Source organism: Poecilia reticulata, linkage group LG13 (genome assembly GCF_000633615.1).
Source record: "Poecilia reticulata strain Guanapo linkage group LG13, Guppy_female_1.0+MT, whole genome shotgun sequence".
Lineage (NCBI taxonomy): Eukaryota > Metazoa > Chordata > Actinopteri > Cyprinodontiformes > Poeciliidae > Poecilia > Poecilia reticulata.
This window is the reverse complement of record NC_024343.1, coordinates 4222045-4241765: the sequence shown is the minus strand read 5'-3', so window position 1 is coordinate 4241765 and position 19721 is coordinate 4222045. Positions and strand designations below refer to the sequence as shown.

General features: G+C 38.9%; 1 protein-coding gene across 1 annotated transcript in view; it reads left to right on the top strand.

The window, feature by feature from the left end:
• Positions 1 to 19721, top strand: part of igsf9ba (immunoglobulin superfamily, member 9Ba) — a 93115-nt gene that overhangs the window by 7517 nt on the left and 65877 nt on the right. The window contains exon 2 of the mRNA XM_017308108.1: positions 15168 to 15365. Within this exon, the coding sequence (XP_017163597.1) occupies positions 15168 to 15365 (198 nt within the window). The remainder of the gene's footprint in view (positions 1 to 15167; positions 15366 to 19721) is intronic.

Here is a 19721-nt window from a genome sequence, read left to right as displayed (position 1 = left end):
ATACCCATAAAAGAATTGAATGTGATTTCCATCAATTTCTTTAAAACAGAAGTAACAATTACTCCTACTGCAAACACTACGTAGATTTTGATTGTTTATATTTGTCATGTGGCAAAAAATATAAACATTTGCTAAATTTAGCATTTTTTTAAGTTAGCATCCTTACTGTGCCGTCTTTTTGCTACTTGTTTTAGGGCAGTGTTAGAACGTGGGGGCTCTCCTTCATTTCAGCACCGCAGCTGTTTCTGTTTTATGTTATGTAAAAGTGCTATGATTCTGTTTCAGTCATAAATGATTTTATAAACTAAATCTCCATAAATCATTTTGGTAATTTTTCTACACGTTTAAAGTGGCATATATCCTCTGAATGTGTTTTAATTTGAATAAAATGCAATACCTTGCATCTAAAAAAAATGGGATACTGTAAAAAAAACCTTCAATAATTATATTTCTTTTATTTTTTTCAAACAGTGTAACTCACAGATTCAATAAACATCCAGTGATATTCTTGTAATTTTAATAGTTTTTGGCTCATAGATAATGAAAACCCAAAACTCTGTGCCTCAGAAAAAAAACAGAATATCACTGAACAGCTCCCTCGCTAAAGTGAAGCACTCACTTACAGGAGCTAACAGGAGCTTTTGCTCTGTTATGCTTTTATTTTGAAGACTATTTTGAGGCCAACTTCCTGAGGGCTGGCTTTGGCTAATGACTTTACCTGGAGGGATTTCCCTGATCGTCCACCTCATGGGGTCAGAGTGAAGCTGAGGGTTAAAGTGGGATGAAACTATTGATTGATTTAATCTTTGTTTGTTGTTTTGCATATAGTCTGTATAAGTTGGTAGTTAGTTGTATGTGTTAGTCATTCTTTTAGTAATTTGTATAGCTCTATTTGCTTAGAGCAACCCCCCCTCAAATTTAAATAGTGGTATGGTCTTTATCTACTGAAGCAGGATGTAGACTAGTTGGGGAGATTTTTTTTTTTTTTTTGTAGATGGGTTGTTGATTTAAAGCTGCAGTTCTGCCTGTGTGTTGATGCAGTGATGCTGTGCCAGGATCTGCAACTGGTGAGATGTTTGTAAATTTTTTCAGAAGAAATTCAAATGGAAAAAAAACATTCAGAGGTCTAGAAAACTACTGTTGTTGCCCTTTTCCATCCTGTTTCAGGGCTCTATAACACAAACCTCCGCAGCTGCATAATGCAAATAAAAGCAAAACATTTTAAAGAGAAATGTTTCTTGCACTGAATCATTGGCTGTCCCTCCTGTTTCTAGTATTACTGCATCAATGTGGGGCAGGTGTAATGGGAGCCCAGATTGCTTTGATAGCGACATTCGGGTCATCTGTATTGTTGGGTCTGGTGTCTCACCTTCTTCACAACGCCGTATGGATTCTCTGTGTTGTTCAGGTCAGGCGAGTTTGCTGTCCAGTCGAGCACAGCGCCACTGTGGTCATTAAACTAGCTTTTGGTACCTTTAGCTGGAAAAATGAAATTGTCGTCTCCGTAAAGCTTGTCAGCAGAAGTAACCGTGAAGTGCTCTAAAACTTCCCGATGGACAGCTACAAGAATGTTGCGCCATTCCACTCTTCATCCTCAGAACGAAAACGTGATTTCCAAATTAAAATAGAAACTTTTGTGTTTTGGCAACATTTGTGGCCCTTGCCTAGGATTTGTCTGAAGTGGCTCTTTGTGTGAGGAATCCAGTCTCAGTCCACTCCTTGTAAATTTTGCTCAACAATCTTTCAAGGCTGCTCTTACTGCTGTTGCAACCTTTTTCTGCCACATGTTTTTCCTTCCACTTAACTTTTTATGAACATGCTTAGATGCAGCACTCTGTGAAAAAGCTTCTTTAGTCATCAGCCTTTGTAGCTTACTCTACTTCCCACTCTTGTGGAGGTTGTCAGACTGTCTTCTAGACATGTGTCAAGTCAGCAGTCTTCCTCATGATAGTGTAGCCTACTGACCCAGACTGAGCGACTATTTAAAGGCTCCTGAAACCTTTGCTAGTGTGGTTAGTTAGCTGATTAGTGGCTGACTCCACAAGGTTGTAATTTTTATCTTTATTAGAATAAAATGTCCTGGTAGAAACCCCCAGATTTTGGTGTTTTGAGACACATGAGCTATTTGTATTAGCTTACAGATAATGAAGCTCGTTTAGCTTCATTAAGCAAGCTAAACAAGCTTGCTTAGCTTGTTTCTACAGCAGCTTGTAGCTACAGAAAAGCTACTATTTGACTTTCTGTAAGCTACAGTCAAAATAAAAGCTTGGAGGGTAAAAAAAAGTCCATATATATGTGACAAAAATAATTCATTGTATCTGTAAGGGGAAACTCATTCAAAATGTTCTTCTGTGTTTCACTAGCTTTCAAAACCAAAGAGAAAATGATTGAGGTCACTTTCTAACTGTCTTTAGCATCCTGTGTTAGCAATTAGCAACAAGACGGGTAGCATTCCTTAAAAAAATTTTGTGTGTTTTTTTGATAGACAATATTTGTTACCCTACTCTTGAGTTTTATAAAAGGTTTCCAACAGTTTCATCACCAGTATGTTCTGTGATAAAGAGAGGCTGAGAGCTCAAAATCAAGATAGAGTAGAGCTAATCTTTGCTACACCACTTAGCCCAGAGGTTCCCAAACTGTGGGACGCGCCCCCTAGGGGGCGCCGTGCCATTGGATGGGGGGGGGCGCTGGAAGAAGTCTGCATGAAAAGAAAAAAACAAACATGAACGCTGTAAGCGCTGGGTTTTTACCTTAGAGTGGCCAACTCTCTGTTATTCCTATGTCAATTTGATACAGTAGGGGCTTCCACACTTCCCATATCTTTGTCCTCTGTCACTTTTATCAGCAGTTAAAACTGTTTAATCCGTTATTAACATGTGGTAACCTGTTTTTCCGAGCCGTCTTTAAATGCAACGCCACGATGCTCGCGCTGGGTTTACACCTGTGCGGCAGTGAATGAGACCTGTTGCTGTGCAGAGCTATGCAGGTGTGTTAGAATCATGGCAGCAAACCAGCAAAACACAAAGAACTTTTCACAGTTTTCCCCCCAAACTAACCGACTGAGTTGAGTAAAGCTGTTGGATGAAGGTAAAGTTAGCTAAAAGATGACTAGCTAATATCAATACAGCACCTTAAGCTTAACAAGTAGCCTGTAGGCTACTGATGTTGTCTATGTTCGGCTACGTACATTCATTTTGCCCCCAAAAAAGTCAATCTACCCCCCTCCCCGCCCTCCCCACAAATGTCGTTAAAAAAACAGCTATTTGTAAGCCATAGGGGGGGCCCAGAAAATGTCTGGAAACTACTGGGGGGGCCCAGGAGAAAAAGTTTGGGAACCACTGGCTTAGCCTTTCCCGGTAAGGGCTAAACTTCTTGCTGTCTGATTTGTTTACACGTGTGTTGCCTGGACATGAAAAATAACCTTTATTTCAATATATTGATAGTCTTCTTGGATCTCTCTGCTTCCCTGGACTTTATTTTTTGTTAAACTGATATGGAAAGTATCTAGCTTTGAGTGTTCTTCACTGAATAGCAATATTGAAGAGTCATTGTTCTCTGTAACCTGATAGTGTTACGTATGGCTCATTCAAAAAAACTGCATTCATTTGTTTATTTATTTTAAAGAGTCTCAGTGTTTTTAATCCTGTTTAAAGATATGCATTTCTAATGCAGCATATCTTTTTAAAAAAAAAAATGCTGTTATGGTATAAGGCACAAAGATTAGACTGAAACGTTGTTAAAAAGCAGCCAAAGTCCACTGAAGACGAACCCCAAAGAACCTTTCTGAAGTTTTTCCAAGATATTTTAAAGAAGCAAAAGTAGATTTCAAGCTTTCAAGCTGTATGTGGGGCAGCTATTATCTGAATGTCTGAGCAGCTGATGAGGAAGCCCTGTGCTGTGTTGACTTTTTCCCTCGCATGGTTGTATATGACTCATTGATGCTGAATAAATAGTCTCATAAGAAGCCATAATTAGAGGAGTCGCATGAAAGCACCAATAACCACTGTCATAGCAATATACCTCTTTGTATAATTATTATAAAACACCTCAGCTGAAGCTTTTATAGCTCATCTAAACATCGCTTTGAGGCACAATAAAAATATCTGAATCCAGCTGGGAATGAGGAATTTTTGTGCCTCACAGCAGCGCAGTGTCCAGCGACGTTTTCTGTGCCTTTTGGCAAGCCAAGTTCATTTCACACATCCCTCAATTCTTTGTGCTCTTTTCTTTTTCTTTTTTTTTCTGCACGTTTAGTTGGGTGTCAGCAAATTCAGCGCACATCCCTGACTGAGCCTCTGCCAGAAAGGGAAACTATCAGATCTATGACACATTTTTACTGCACTAAAGTAGACACAACAGACTCTCTCAGACTGGACTGGAAAATGATATAACAGGATTTCCAGTTCGTTTCCTGTGAAATATTTAGTTCAGTGATGAATCATTGAGCATTGACTCAAAAGTGTGATCTCTTTCAGAAAAAAAACATTGATTAAAATAAAATGTTGGGAAAAAGACAATATAATAAGGTAAACCAGTAGCGTTCAAACCTTTTGAGAGAATTTTTTATTTTTAAATAAAAAAGCCAAAAATTATTTCATAGTTAATACTTCTCTCATCTTCCCTGCAACAAATAAAGCATCTTGCATTTTAATAAAACAAAGTAGAAAAGAATGCAAGTGGCTGACGAACCAGTTTTTTTCCAGCAACAAAAACAAGATCTTTCTTTAAAAACCTTTGCTGTGTTTGGCCAAGTTTAATGAACTTGTGTGCTCAAGTATGTTTTTGGGTAAAATGTCTCTGGGCCTGTTTACTAATCTAAGTTAAAAGGAGGGAGGGAAGGCATTCCTAATAAACAAAACAAAACTTTTTTCTATTTATAAATACATAAGTGTGTCATTCAAAAATCTCATCCATGAAAGAAAATGGTCCCTAGGCTTAAGTTTTATGTGACAGTTGCTAGTGTTGTAGTACTCGAGACCACATTTTGATGGTCTCGTTTCGGACTCGACGCATTTGGTCTGGATCTTGTCTCGATCTCGGGCGTTGAGGACTAGGGATTTTATTTCAAGACCACAACTGCAGAAATGTCACTAAATTGCCAGCATATCGTCCAGTTTATTTGCTAAGCTCTTTGTATTCACTGAATGCAAAACATACTGACTAAAATCCAAGCAATAACGTAACTTACTAATTACGTGTTTCTCTTTCCGCTGTCACACTTCGCCTCCCCCGTTCACTCCAAGACTTGTGCACTGGTTTTCTCTGAGCTGCAGAAGATGTCTGTCTAATTGTCGGTAATACATATCCTCTCTGCATAAGTCATAAGAAATCCAATGGAGATATGTAAATTAAGCAGCGCTTCGCTTTCACAGACAGTGGGGACTACATCTAACTTTTATCGTCACTTATAAAATAAGCTCAACGACAGGTAAGCTCTGTGGACGTGATGTTAGCAAAGTTAGCTGTACAGAGACAAATTGCATCTGCAATAAAAAAAAAACAAAAAAAAACACTGTACTGAATTATTGTGCAGAGGTGTTGACTGACGTGTGGCATATATGGGATAACGCTGTGACTAAAGTCTCCAATACAGTGTTGTGACATTCAGAAATTGTTCAATTCTTCTGAATGGCTCTTAGTCTTTACTATGAATGATAGGACTGGAGGCTCACTGAGAGGCGTTCTTTGTTCTTGTGATGCTCTGCGTACACTGCAGTAGCTATTATTATTTTATTTAATTACTTGATATTTATTTAATTAGCGAAGAACGGAAGAACATGTAAAGCATGCGCATTGCTCTTTGATTGTCACCTGTCATGGTGGCAGCATAACAGCACTGTGTGCTGCCTTGCTTCACGCAGCAGGAGAGAGAGTGAGAACAATCACGGTGAGCGCCTTGTGCTTGGTTACTTTTTGCTTGTTGTTCCTTGGTCAGTGTTCATAGTTGAGTGTTGTTTAATGTTAGAGCTTTGCCTTAACTGCTATGTTTAATGGTGCAGACAGTTGTGGTTTCTGACATGAATGATGGGTAACTGCCCAGGGCGTTATCTTTTTAGGAATAGCAGGAGACCTCTGCGGATTGTGGTACAGAGATGGAAACAAAGCAGAATGAAGAAGAGTTTGAATTGATAATGATATTGGTTAAATTTGTTTCAGCATTAAGTGTTTAATATCTTGGCCTTTTTATGGGAATGTGAATCTTTTAGATCAATTTAAGATGCAATTTTGATCATGTTTCACATTTTATTGTCATGTAGCGCGGTGTGCCGGTCTCGATCTTGTCTCAGTCCCGATACACTCTGGTCTTGACTTTGTCTCAGGTTGGGTGGTCTTGACTACAACATTAATTTGGTATCATAAAAGCAGCAGGAATGTAACTACTTCAATTGTAGATGTGAATATTTAGAAATCTCTGAACTGATTTTTTTTTATGTTCCATGTACTCTGTGTTGCAAACACTTCATGCTTAGGAGGAAAGGGTTTCCCTAATTAGTCAAGAAAAAAGGTTAGTCTTCAATTTAATATAACTTTCTCAGAAATCTGAAGTTCTTCACAGATGTTAGCTGAAATGCTATTGGCAGGAAGTCTAATGACATAAAATCTCTTTTGTGAGGAAGAGCTAGCCAACACCTGACAAAGATACAAAAAAAAAGCATTACAAATTGCTTTGAATGCAAGATAAAAACAGTTGAAGGATTCAAGCACCATAGTTACATTCTTCAGTTTGAGGAAGGCTTTAGAGAAAGTTTTGCCTAAGGGAATAAAAATGCTGTAGCTGAAGCAAGTCCAGCAATATCCTCCATGACCAAGTTGCAGCATGTGAAAATGGATTCTGAGGTCTTTGGGAAGAAGCCGGTGTGATGAAGACGAGCTCTATCCAGTTGTTTTTGGAGACAGGAAGTGACATAAATAATAAGGTAGTTTTCCGAGTAAGACGTTCATATATGAATGCAAGCCTGTGGTGTTTCCTCCTCACACCCAGGGGAGGCTATGCTGGAAGGGGATAGCTACCACTGTGATATACAGCGTTGTGAAATCTAATTTAGTGCATCTTTCAAAAATGTTTCTAATTTAATTTCATTTGTGTATAACAGACGTATCAGATTTAAATTGAGTCTGTGTAGCTTTACGGAGAGCGTCTTTTCTGGAAGATAAAAGAAAGCAAGCTACAGTGAGAAATTTACTTTATCAATTAATGATTGCAGTCATTACCTATGAAAAGATGCGACAACGTCCCTTTTTTCCCTTCAACTTTACTGGCAAGTATTAACATGCAAGCTAACCGAGACGTACCGGTCCACACACACGCGCGGCGCTGAGTCCATTCTCTGATGTGACCTTCAGCATATGCAGGCTGGCATTCAATTACCGCCCTGTCAGTGGCCCATCCAGCCCAGTGGCTGCACGTCCTTGAGACTCTCTCTGCAGCCTCCGTCCAGTCTATATTCTATTACATCCTCTACATCAGGAGCTCTGTCCGGCACAGAGCTTCTCTCAAACCCTCATTGCTACAAAAAGGGGGAATTGCATGTAATCGCGCAGCATTCATGGTTTTGATGTATTCCCTATAAAGTCTGTGGTTGCAGGGGGAAAATGGAGATTCATGTTCATGCCCCGAATTATACCCAGGCTTGAGCTAAATATTAGATTTTAGTTTCACTCTGTGAAATATCGTTTGGATGGGAGAAAAAAAAGTTTAGGGGGCTTGGATCAGAAAATCCAGCATGGGCTCATCTGTAATTGCCTTGCTGAGCTTCCTCGGTTTTCATATGATTTCTGGTATTGGAGCTTGTTTTTAGGTTAGTTTTAGCTGTTATGCTTAGCTATGTTAAAACTGCAGTGGGAGGTTTTTCTAAATTTATTCAGTTTAAAGCAGGGAAGTGTGCTGTTTAAGCTAAGAGAAGTTTAAGATTGTTTTTAGCCTTTTTCGGTGTTAGAAGAACACAGAGGTGACACATTTTTAATCAGTTCAATTTTGATACATGAGCTTTAAACTACTAAGCAGAAGCAAAATATTACAAAATTTTTTGTCATACATCAGAACTGTAAACAAGACATGTCACAATCTGACAGATTTGGAGAATGTTTGGAAGATAGAGTGACAATGCTGAATGCCATTGTCCCTTTGCAACATCACCTAATCACGCTGAGGTGCCAAGATGGACATCCGAAGTGAGAGACGGGAGTATTGCAATTATTTTCCCCAAGTTGTTTTTGCTAGTAAAGCCGTGGCTTCTACTTGTTCAAGTTGAACTAATTTGACTGTGGAAGAAGCACAGCTAGCTGGGACTCATAGATGGTGGCATTTACAAAAGTTGTAAATCTCTAGCTTAGAAAATAGCTAGCTTAAAACCCCACCCACACCTCTTCCAGTATAACCTTGGCTTCTACTTGTTCAAGTTGATCTAATTTGTCTATGGAAGTAATACAGCTAGTCGGGGCTCATAGCGGGATTTACAAAAGTTTGAAATAACTAGCTTAGAAACCGACCCATACCTTCTCCCTCTTGACGTATTTGTTGATTTAATCCAATTGACGACTTTGCCTGAATTGTCACCATGTCATAAACGGCATTTTTCATTATACCTGAGGAATGTTAAGAGTACTAAAATCTAGAAGCTAGCCAGTTTTTTCGTACATGCTGGACTACATAATGATGGGGGATTTTCTCCATGGTTACTAATGATTAGACACATACCGTCCTTCACCATAATGCAATATTTGACTGTGTCTTACTAAATTTACTTATTAATGAAGCAAATGAATGTTAACCTTACCTTGTCAAAAGTGTTCGCTGCAAATCTGCAAGTGCACCAAGGCTCCCAGTTCTTAAGATTGACGGCTGCTATCCATCATCCCATTCTTTCCTCATCAAAAGGTATATGATAAAATGACAGTGATAGTTAAACAATGTGTCACACTAGCTCTGCATACAGACCCCCTCACCTGTTAACTCATGTTAACTTGATCAGAGTACGCGTTTTCTTTTCCACAGTTAGTCTGAAACTGATGGTTAAGGTACGTGAATCTTTTATAATACAGTGTGTATGGAAATTCCCCTGATCGGTGTATTGCCCAATGCAGTAGCACCGCAAGTATGTACAACTCTTTGTCAGCATTTTACCTACCAGAGTGTTGAGACATCTTAAAAGCCTCATGAGTTAAAGCCAAAGGTCTAACCAAATGCTTAATGTTATAAAAACAAGCTGTTTTAAACCCCTTACATCAGGTGTGTCCAAAATCGGTCCTCGAGGGCCGGCGTCCTGCACGTTTTAGTTCTCTCCCTGGTGGTAGTAACAACCTTTTCAGCAGGTCAATGTTCCTCTTAGGCCTTCTAAAGAGCCATCATTTGATCCAGGTGTGTTAAACCAGGGAGAGAACTAAAACATGCAGGATGCCGGTCCTCAAGGACCGACTTTGGACACCCCTGCCTTACATGCATGCTTTTATTTTTGTCTGAGCTGAGCCAAAGTGCTTTCCTAAAGACAAGAGAGGCAAAACCAGTAACATAAACAGAAATTGTTCCATCTCTGCTGGACAAGGCAAACTGCTGCTGGACAGGCTTGTTCTGTCCGACAGGCCTTCGCTACTGTTTCAGACAATTTACAGCTGAAACAATTAATTGAGGAAATAATTAGCCAATTGCTCGATAAAGTAAACAATCCATACTTGAAGCCCAATCAGTCACTGCGATGGACTCGTTGCAGTACTGACCGTTTAACTGCTGCCAAACAGCGAGGTCTTACTCTCTCCATGTGTTTTTTTTTTTTTTTTTTTGCTTTTGTACCTGAGCCATTTGCTCTGCCACAGATTTATCTCCGGCTGACTGAAATGTTACCTTTCTCTAATTCACGATCAAAGCTATAAATCCAGTAAAGCCAGCAGATATATGCATGAAATTTTTGGGGGCTCTGCAGGATTTATTAGGTGTTTGATTTATGCATGTCTTACTCAACAGAATCATGTATTTGGAGAGCATTTGCCACAACTTCAGGTCAGCTCAGGGGCAGTGCCAAAAATAAAAAAAATATCAAGATGCAGCCATCTCTTAAGTGTCTTGATGCCTTTATGTCTTTACTGTTGTTTAATTGTAAAATCTTAGTCATGGATCATTGTTAAACGCAAACATATTTCTTACATCTCGGCTCATAAACTCCCCCAGGATTTTCATTCTCCATTAGGGAAATGAAAGGCGGCGACCAATCCAGTACTTATTGTTGCCTTATGAGGATCTCGTAAAAGGGTCAATGAATTAGTTTGCCTGGGAATATTTCATACTTATGCGAGATGTGTTCTTTCCTTGCCACAAGGACCCAGACGCAGAGCCAACTGGAAACCCAAGCTGGGAAACTAGTGCGACCTGAACCGCCTGCAGAGAAAACAATGGATTTCAGCAGCATGCGCTCTTGTTTCTCAGGGCTTGAGTTTGCATTTCACGTGACTTAACTTACTCAGGCCAATCTGTCCAGTGTGTTGGTGGTCAGCAGTAACAATCAGAAGTAAAGAGGAAAAAATTGTTCATTTCGCAGTTGCGTCTTGGTCTACAGGAACTCAAATTTGAAGTTGCAACCATAAACCTTAGTGCATCTTATCATGCTTTTTACTGAATAAACCAACATAACCTGTACATCATCGTGAAATGAAGAAAATCAAAAATGTTTTTACATTTTTTTATAAACAAAAATGTAAAGATTCTCATGTATGTTCAGGCCCCTTTAATCGCATAATCCTAAATATAATAAGGGTAACAAATTTCCTGTGGGAAAAAAATTATGAATTCTAAACAACACAGGACAGATCAAGAAAAAAAAATTAGAGAAACTTAGAATAAGCTGTTGAGAGCTAATAATGAGAATAAATGCTAAAAAACAATAAATGACAATAGCTTGTTGTTTGTAAATTGACTAAGCCACTGACATATCATTAATTAGCATATAAAGCAATGACAATTGACTAATAAATATGATGGTATTAAAACCCTTTTACTAAATTACATAAACCATAAACAAACTTACTTACATACAGTATTTCTCACAGTTTCTTTCTTTACTGTTAAACCAATGCTCACTTGTTTTGGCGTTCAACTTCCTGTTTGCTGACACTTTATTCCATGATTATAATTAACAGCTTCGGTTTTCTTTAGATGCTTCAATCAGCTTTTGTACTTCACCTGACTTTATACCAGCTCTGATACTGAACATGGGTACATTTGAAGCTTGTTCCTGCTGTAACAACTTCCCCACTGAAGGGTATTGTTATGAGAACAACACCCTTCAGTGTAGTGCTGTTATTATGTGTTCACTTATTGGAAAACGCTGGTATTTATTTTTAGTTTCTGACAAAATATAGCTGATATACCTTTGCCTCTATTGAAATGAGCAATTTCTATGTTTAAGGTGAGCAAACATACTTATGTAAAGAGTAATCTGTAGTTCAATAAGTAATACAAAGGCATTTTATGTGTTTCTTGTTGCTCATATTAAGAGCTTCGACTAGTATCGCACGGCTTTTTTTTAATCGTCAGCAAAGAGGCAAACAGCAAAGCAGATTCCAGCACAGAGGCCTGTGACGGGCAGAACACATCTCTGCTTTAAAATGTGCAATTTGATTAAATCTGCTCTGTTTCTGTCCAGAATGTGTGCTGGCTGAAATGAATAAAGTGGATTAACTCTGTCACAGGATAATGCAGATTAAACTGGTAAACACAATCACTAAGTGGTGCATATGGCCTGCAGGGGCGGAGTCAAGGCTTTAATTTTTTTTCAGACGGGGGAACCGGATGAAAATATTTGGGTTTTAATTTCAGTTGGAAAGGCAATACTTCCAGATCACCCCGCGGTTTCTGTTTTAACGCAGCAGGAAAAGGCTGTTTAACATCATTTCAGACGGTAACAGCAGCCCATGCTTGAGCTCATAAAACCTCCATGTCTTGTGGAGACTTTTTTTTTTCTTTTAAGGTAAAAATCTGCCCTGACCATGCAAACGATCCTGCTAATGAAAGCGTTTAAGTTATTCAGCTGGGAACGTCAGCATGTCTCCTGATTTCCCCCAGAGAGATTGTACCCCTCTCCGGACAGGAGGAGGGGTCGGCAGTCAACGCTCGCGCTGACGGCGGAGATGCAGCCGGCTCCCGGGCGCTCGATGATGGAGTGGGGGCGGTGGCTGGAGAAAAATCCATTCCCAGAGTGAGCGTTCTGCTGAGGCAGGTACGCCGACCTTTGAGTCATCTGATAGGTCAACGCTCTGCGGCGCTTGCCAGGACATCGGTGGCGAGGCGCCAGGCTTTGGTGGTGCTAATAGTAAAGCTCGTCTGAGCAGCGGCCAGCTAGGATCAATGGAGCCTCTTGGCAGCTCGTTTATTGTACGGCACGGCCATGAAATATTCACCAACAGATGCGGGTGACAGATGACGATGCGGGACGGTGGGTGAGGGAAGGCCAGGGTGGAGGGTTTCCCCATGCGCACTGAAAGTATTCAGACGCTACACTAGAGTAACACTGACCCCACACAAAAAATTATTTATATTTTAGATATTTTGAGTTGTTGATCTAGCGCAGGAAGTATTTACACCCTTAAAAATGTCTTCAGTTTTGACTTATATCCATTTTAATCTCTGAAAAATAACCTCAAAATTTAGAAAAATTTCTTCTTTTAAGTTATGATTTTATGTAATAAAGCTACAGTGTACTTTTATATATTTATATATAAAGAGTTTTTTTTTTATTTGTTAAAGTTGTCATTATGTTGTAACAGTATGATATGAAAGACAATTTAAATAAAAAATATTGATTTCCTCTGCTTTGACCTTGTGGTCCTACTGCCATCTGCAGAAATGTACCGCTCTGTCAGAAACAACCAATCAGAGCCAGGAGGAGGGTCTCAGTGCTGTCAATCATCTTAGTGTACGGTGTTACTCACATTCTCCACCTAGCTGTCTGCTGCACGACAGCTTCTTCTCCACAACAGAGCCTGTTGTGAATGCTAAGGCTAGTTAGCATTATGGTTAATGATGGCGGATAAACGGGTTTTCCTGGAAAGTTCAGTTGTTCCTCCACCACTAGCACACAGAGCAACCCATACACGAGCATGATTGACAGCGCTAAGACACTTCTCCTGGCTCTGATTGCTTGTTTCTGACTGGGAGTGATCTGCAGACTTCTGTGAAAAATCTCGATCTTTTCACAGATTGTGACATACAGTTTTAACAATTATGTAAAAATAATATTTTTGTAAACGTTACATATCTCAGCTTTCAGAGAGAAAAAACTATTCATATCAAACTATCCATGTTTGAAAAAGTGTTTTCTCCCAAAATCTAATAACTGGGAACAACTTCTGCTGTTATATTTCTGTGAAGGAATTTTGGCCGACTCTTCTTTTTCTCAATTCTTCTACCGTAGTAGAGCTGCAACAGCATCTCAATTGGATTGCAATTCAGACTTTGACTAAGCCACTTTATTTTAAGCTATTGAGAGGTTAGCTTGTTGTTGTACTCTTTCTCTTGCTGCCCCGCCCAAGTAGAAGGGATTGTCCCATTCATGTATTGCAAGTTGTCCACGTCCTGAAGCAGAAAGCACCTCCAGAGCATCAGAATACTGCCGCCGTGTTTGACTGTAGCTACAATATTCTTTTTCCAAAACGCATCGTTAGTCTCTTGTCAAAAATAACAGGACGCATCATCCATCCATCAAAAAAGATTCTTTTTTTTTTCAGTACTCGGAATATTTTCCCAGAAGTCTTGGTGACAATCAAGATGATTTGGTAGAATGTGAGGCAGGCTTTTGTGTTGTTCTGGTCAGCAGTGTCATTGGTCTGGATATTTTTTACTACCCGGTTTCGTTGCTGTTCAACCAGAAACGCTGATCGTAACCGAGGCCTGCAGATGTTGCTGGGGGTTATTTTGTATGGATGAGTCACTGTTGCCACTGAAGTAAATTTAGTTCAGGCAGCCACACCAAAAAAGGTTCAAACACTGTTCCGTATTTTCTCTTTGTGGAAAGTTCGCTGGAGTCCCAAAACCTTGGAAAGGGTTTCGTAACTCTGATAGATGGCAGTGACTTTTTCATCCGTTGTTGGAATTATTTCTTTTTAGATTTATTTTTTGTATTTTGAAATTTTTTTTGGTTCTACTTCATGTTGTCAGATGGGCTCTAATTAAGGGATTTCTACAGGTCTTGCAGGAATAAGCCCTGGGTACAGTCTTGAGAAACTGAAACAAAATAATTGTGTCAATCACAGTAAATTCATGATTTAACGAGGGGGCACTTATGGTTTTTTTTGGCTCTAGGGGCCTTTATTTGAAAGTAGTTTGACAGGAAAGAGGGAAGACATCGGCAAATGTCACCAGGCCGGGAATCGAATCTGCGACCACCAGCATGAGGACTAAGGCCTCAATACATGGGTTGTGTTTTGCTCCTACGCCACCATAGCACCCTGGCACTTATGTTTTTCCACAGAGCCAAGTTGATTTTGAAAATTTTCTTAATGACTAAAAATAATTTTAGAACTGTCTTTGAAATAAAATTCCGTCCTGATCTGAAATGTTTAGTTTTTTAAAAAAATACTAAACCTTTAAAGAAGCAGTATGTAACTTTTATGGGAAAAAAAAATTGTATCTATTTGTTGAAACTGTAACTATGTTGTGACAGTATGGTGTGACAATATTTGTGAAAGAAGAAAAAAATAGTCCTCTACCTTCTCCCAGAGCTAGCTAAAAACAACCAATCAGAGCCAGGAGGCGGGTCTTGGCGTTGTCAATCACACACTCTCTTGTGGCAGCTAGCATAGCTTGTTTGTGAATGCTCAGGCTAGTTAGCATAGCCTCTGATGACGGCAGATGAGCTATTTTCCTGTAACGGTAAGTTGTTTCTTTGCCTTTAGAACATTCCGAGGTGGATACATGAGGTTGAGGATGATTGACAGCGCTGAGACCCTCCTCCTGGCACTGATTGGTTGTTTTTGCTTGAGACATGCATTCCCTCAGACGGGTTAGCTAACAGTAGCTAAGGGAGGAGGTGGAGGAAGTCGATCTTTTCACAGGTTAGCTGTCTCATAACGTTCTGTCATGAAATGGTGACAGTTTTAACAAATATAAAAAGAAAAGCTTTTACTGTTCAGAGTTGAAGACTGGTCTAATCAAAGCCCGCCCTCTCTCTGCTGCCGTGTAGGTGCCCACGGAGTGAGAGAGGAGCCCCGGTTTGTGACAGCGCGCGCTGGAGACAGCGTGATCCTGGGGTGTGACGTGTCCCCTCCCCTGGACGGCCAGCAGCCCCCCTATGTGGTGGAGTGGTTCAAGTTCGGAGTGCCTATCCCCTTCTTCATCAACTTCCGCTTCTACCCTCCTCATGTGGACCCAGAGTACACTGGTAAGACGGGGCGGGGGCCGAAGCCGCCTAATCCACCTCTGAAAGTACGTAGAAACGAGCCGCATCGAGGGTTTAGTGTCCACTAGGTTTTGAATCCGTGGTGACATGATTTGTCTTGGAATAAATAAGGATGAAGTTGGGTTTTTTTTTGTGAGGAAGCCAAATAACTGTTTACACAGCAGCAGATGCAGAGTTGTCAACAGAATTTCACGCTGCATGTTAATAAACAGGGGCCCAAAAATATCCACAAAATTAGAAATCCTTTTTGGAAAGTTTGCCTGATCATACAGAGAGAGCCCTGTACGAGTGTGCATACCTTAAGTTTTTCTGCCCCAGTAAAATACCAAACCTCCAGGTATTTTATTGGAACTTATGAGTCAAATAAGCACAAAGTAGTGAGTAATTGTATAGTGAAACAAAAAGGATGAATAGCTTTTTTTTTATTATTAATTTTCTTGTCAAATATCCTAAAAGTGTGGCATGCATTTGTACAACTTCCTTTTGTTTCAAGGAGAGCCAGTTGCAATCAGAAGTCACACATTCTACAAACCTGACCTGCATTTCCTATGCGGGAAGAAAACCTCACTTTTTATATTTCTATTTGTAGAAATCTGAAAACTTTGTTTCTCTTTCCTTCAGATTTAGAGTTATGCGAGTTTTTTTCTTTTTCATAAAAGCACAAAAAACATTAAAGTTTATTGTGTTCCAACATAAAAACTTCTCCGACGAACCGCAGCTCTGGTTCTGCCACACGATGAAACGGAGCTTCTTCATCGCACCTTTATGGAAATTAGCGCTGAGGAAATCCTCACCCTTCTCAATGCGCATCGATTATGAATATTTGAGGTTTCGACGCGCATTTTTCATTGTGTCGATACCCGGACGGCAGCCGCACCTTCTCATTTCTCTTTGACATCCATCAGAGCCCCACTTTCTGTCACGGCAGTCTATTTTTTTTCTATCACTAAACTATCTTTCTCTGTTTGACAAGTATTTTGTGGCAATTTTTTTATGAGAATAATAAGTACTGACATTTGTGTCGCCATCGCAGAGATAATACATAATCTGAATAATGTGGAGTTTCATCAGTTGATCCATCCATCTAAAAAAAAAAAAAAAAAAAATCTATTCAACTTTGACCTTTTGTTGCCAGTCCTCAATATTTCATATCCGGTATTCCTATTATATGTTAAATAGGATTACATTTAGGGTTTTCTCTTACTTATTTATCTATTTTGTCCCTTACTTTGTGCTTTTTTTGTACTCTAAGCTGACTCATGATTGTATTTTTGGAAAATAATAAAGCCACAACATTTTCTTATAAAAACTGTCTGAAAAAGACATTCAGTCCATAAATCAAGCCCTTAAATCGATGTAAAACTCCCCCCCTCGTCTGCTGCTGCTCCCTGGCATTTTCTCCTATGATCTACACTATCAGCTTGTGGATCTTCCATGTTTTCAGTTGTGTGGAATATAAATTAAGATCCATGCAACTAAGCAGCTTGGGCTAAATATGATCTAAATTTAGTCAGAGGGATTCGGGGCTAAACAAGTCGTGCAAACAGACTCCGGGGTTTTAAATCACGTCTTTTCCTCACTGGGACAAACATAAATTGGGCTAAAATATGACAGCTGTATCTTTAAAAGCAGGAAGCAAATCTAAACCTGTAACTCTGAACTCTTCAAATTGTTTTTTTATTCTTGTTTTTTGTGTGTGTTTTATCTCTGTTTAGCATGGCTTGATATAATTAAATATTTCTACAGGGACAGTGCAGAGTTTATGCAGTCCATTTTCGTCTTCTGCTGCTGCTGCAAACCCCATGATGAAGTGGGAACAGAACAATGTCCGACTACTAATAATCCACAGATTGCATACATAGATGGTTTTTTTTGTCCCTGAACAGTACTTAAGCTCAACGGTGTTTATGTATATCATAAAAAATGACGCGCTGAGGTCTTTATGTCGTAAAGAGAGTAACGTTGCCGGGCTTTTAGCTGCATTTTGCTCCATGAACACGGCATTCCGGCCTGCGGAGAGGCATCTGCTGCGTCTGGGTGAACAGAGGGGAAATAAGAGAGTCTCAGCAGTTTAATGCTGCATGGTGTATACATGGCTTCCTGCACACTCCAGTGACAATGCAACACAGAGCGCATACAGCCAGCGGAGTGGGCCGAAAACCTCCACGTGAGATCTAGAAAATGTGAAGAATTTACTATCTATGGCGTACAGGCAAAAAAAAATCACCAAAGTTCAGTTACACAAATCTGATTAAAAGTTATTTAATTGTAATATAAGATGAGCGGCTGTATTCACTAAACATCGATGTGTGCTTTGAACTATTAAGAAAGAAAAAGTTTAGTAGTTTGAAAAATTGGTTCATCCATCTGTAGTAGGCATTCTCACTTTTGAATGATTTCTAAGCTTGTTTATTTCTGATATGAGGAAGATTTTATTGCAGCAATAAATAAAAGGTGGATAAAATAACAGTTGACAGTGTTTGAAATTAGATACAAATTGTTATTTTCTTTTTTTTTAATTTAGTATCAATGTAGAAAATGCATGGTGTGATGCATTACATTAATGAAGGGGAAAAAATCACGGAACTAACAAAGAATAAGAAACAGGAGGTGTGTTTTAAAAGATGAGTATTATATTATATTATATTATATTATATTATATTATATTATATTATATTATATTATATTATATTATATTATATTATATTATATTATATTATATAAAATAAAGTAAGAAAAAGAAAAAAGAAATCCGATACAAATGCTCCCAAACTCTTAAGTTGCCAACTTTGAAAGTTCATGGTTGTGTTTATCAAACTTCAAATCAGTCTTTATTCGCAGAGCACTTTTCAGACAAATAACTTACTCTTCTTTTTTTTCCCCCTTTGTTTTGCAGAGGCAGAAAACAATGGGACGGTTATAAAAAAATCACTTTGGAAAATATCACACCAAGCAATGTAAAAAGATGAAGATATGCATTAATGTAATTTAGAGAATACACAGCGGGAGGGAAGGGGAAACACAGAAAATCTATAAAAACAAACAAAATAATGCTAATGATAACATTAAAAATTTGAAATAAAACAAACTAAGACAGAAATGAAAACATGGACTTTGTGATTCTGAGCAAAATCGTGAAGTGTTGCTCAATATTTGTATCACTGACCTTAGTACTTCCTTATTTCAAATACCAGTAATAATACCTTAGAGTCTGTTCTAAGATGCAGCGGTAGTCGATGTAGCGAGCTACATGTGTGCTATGCTAGCTTTCTGGTTCTGTCAACATTTACTGAGTCTTCACGCCTCCAGAAACCCTTCTTCAGAAAACCAGCGCTGAATCTAGCCACTCTTTCTAGTTTTGCTGGAGAACCTGATGTAAAAGCACAAATAATTTTTTACTCTCTTCAGCAAGCAGCGGGGTATTTCAGTGGGCGCTCACAGGTCACCCAGTCTTCGTGCAGCTTCCTGCTGCTGCCTGAACTGGAGATGTTCGTACCCTCTGCTTCAGACCATCGTTGTTGGAATTCTGTTGACTCTTTTCGGTTCATTTAGACTAACGTCGGTTGAACCAAAGCGTATGGAGGCAGTATTTAAAGCTCTTTTTTTTTTTTTCCATTCTTTCCACCAGAAGCTCGAGAGTAGGAAATGTGTCAGAAAATCTCTGTTTTGCAAAATGTCTGTCATTAATAACTGCAGGGCCTTAACTCTTCCCTTTGTTTAGTTTTGCTTGACTTCATAAATATTCACAATTAACTCAAGGGTCAAACTGTGAATATGTGCAGAAGCTCAATATAAATAAACTCTGGGACCTTTAAGAAGCACCGCTAGGCTCATTAAAACTGTAGCTTTTGGCTTTGTTTTCTTTTTTTTTTTATTTCTCTCCTCCAAATGTTGTCGCTTTGCTATAACCCTTAAATGTTAATTCAGTGTTTGCTTTGGTTTTAGTATACCAGCTCCTGGAGGAAATATGTGGTCTTTTATTGGCTAAATAAAAAAGCACATTAAATGTTAACTATTTGCCTGCTGTTTGATGTTTGAGAAATTTGGGCTTCTGTCAAAAGAAAAACGCAGCCTGTTTGGACCAGACTGCCGAGTGATGTATAATAATAGCAGTAGTAATAATAATAATAGTAAAGGGGGTTATGACAATCAAATGAAATGGTATTACTTAAAGAGTTCATTACCAAATAACAAACTGGTTCTCAATTTTGAAAAATTTTAAACTTGCTTTTAAAATTTTTAACATTTTAAAAGCAAGTTCTTTGGACTTAAGGTAGGGAGGGAGAAAATTGTACTTGGTGATGTAACACTTTGGGCATTTAAATCCATTTTTTGACC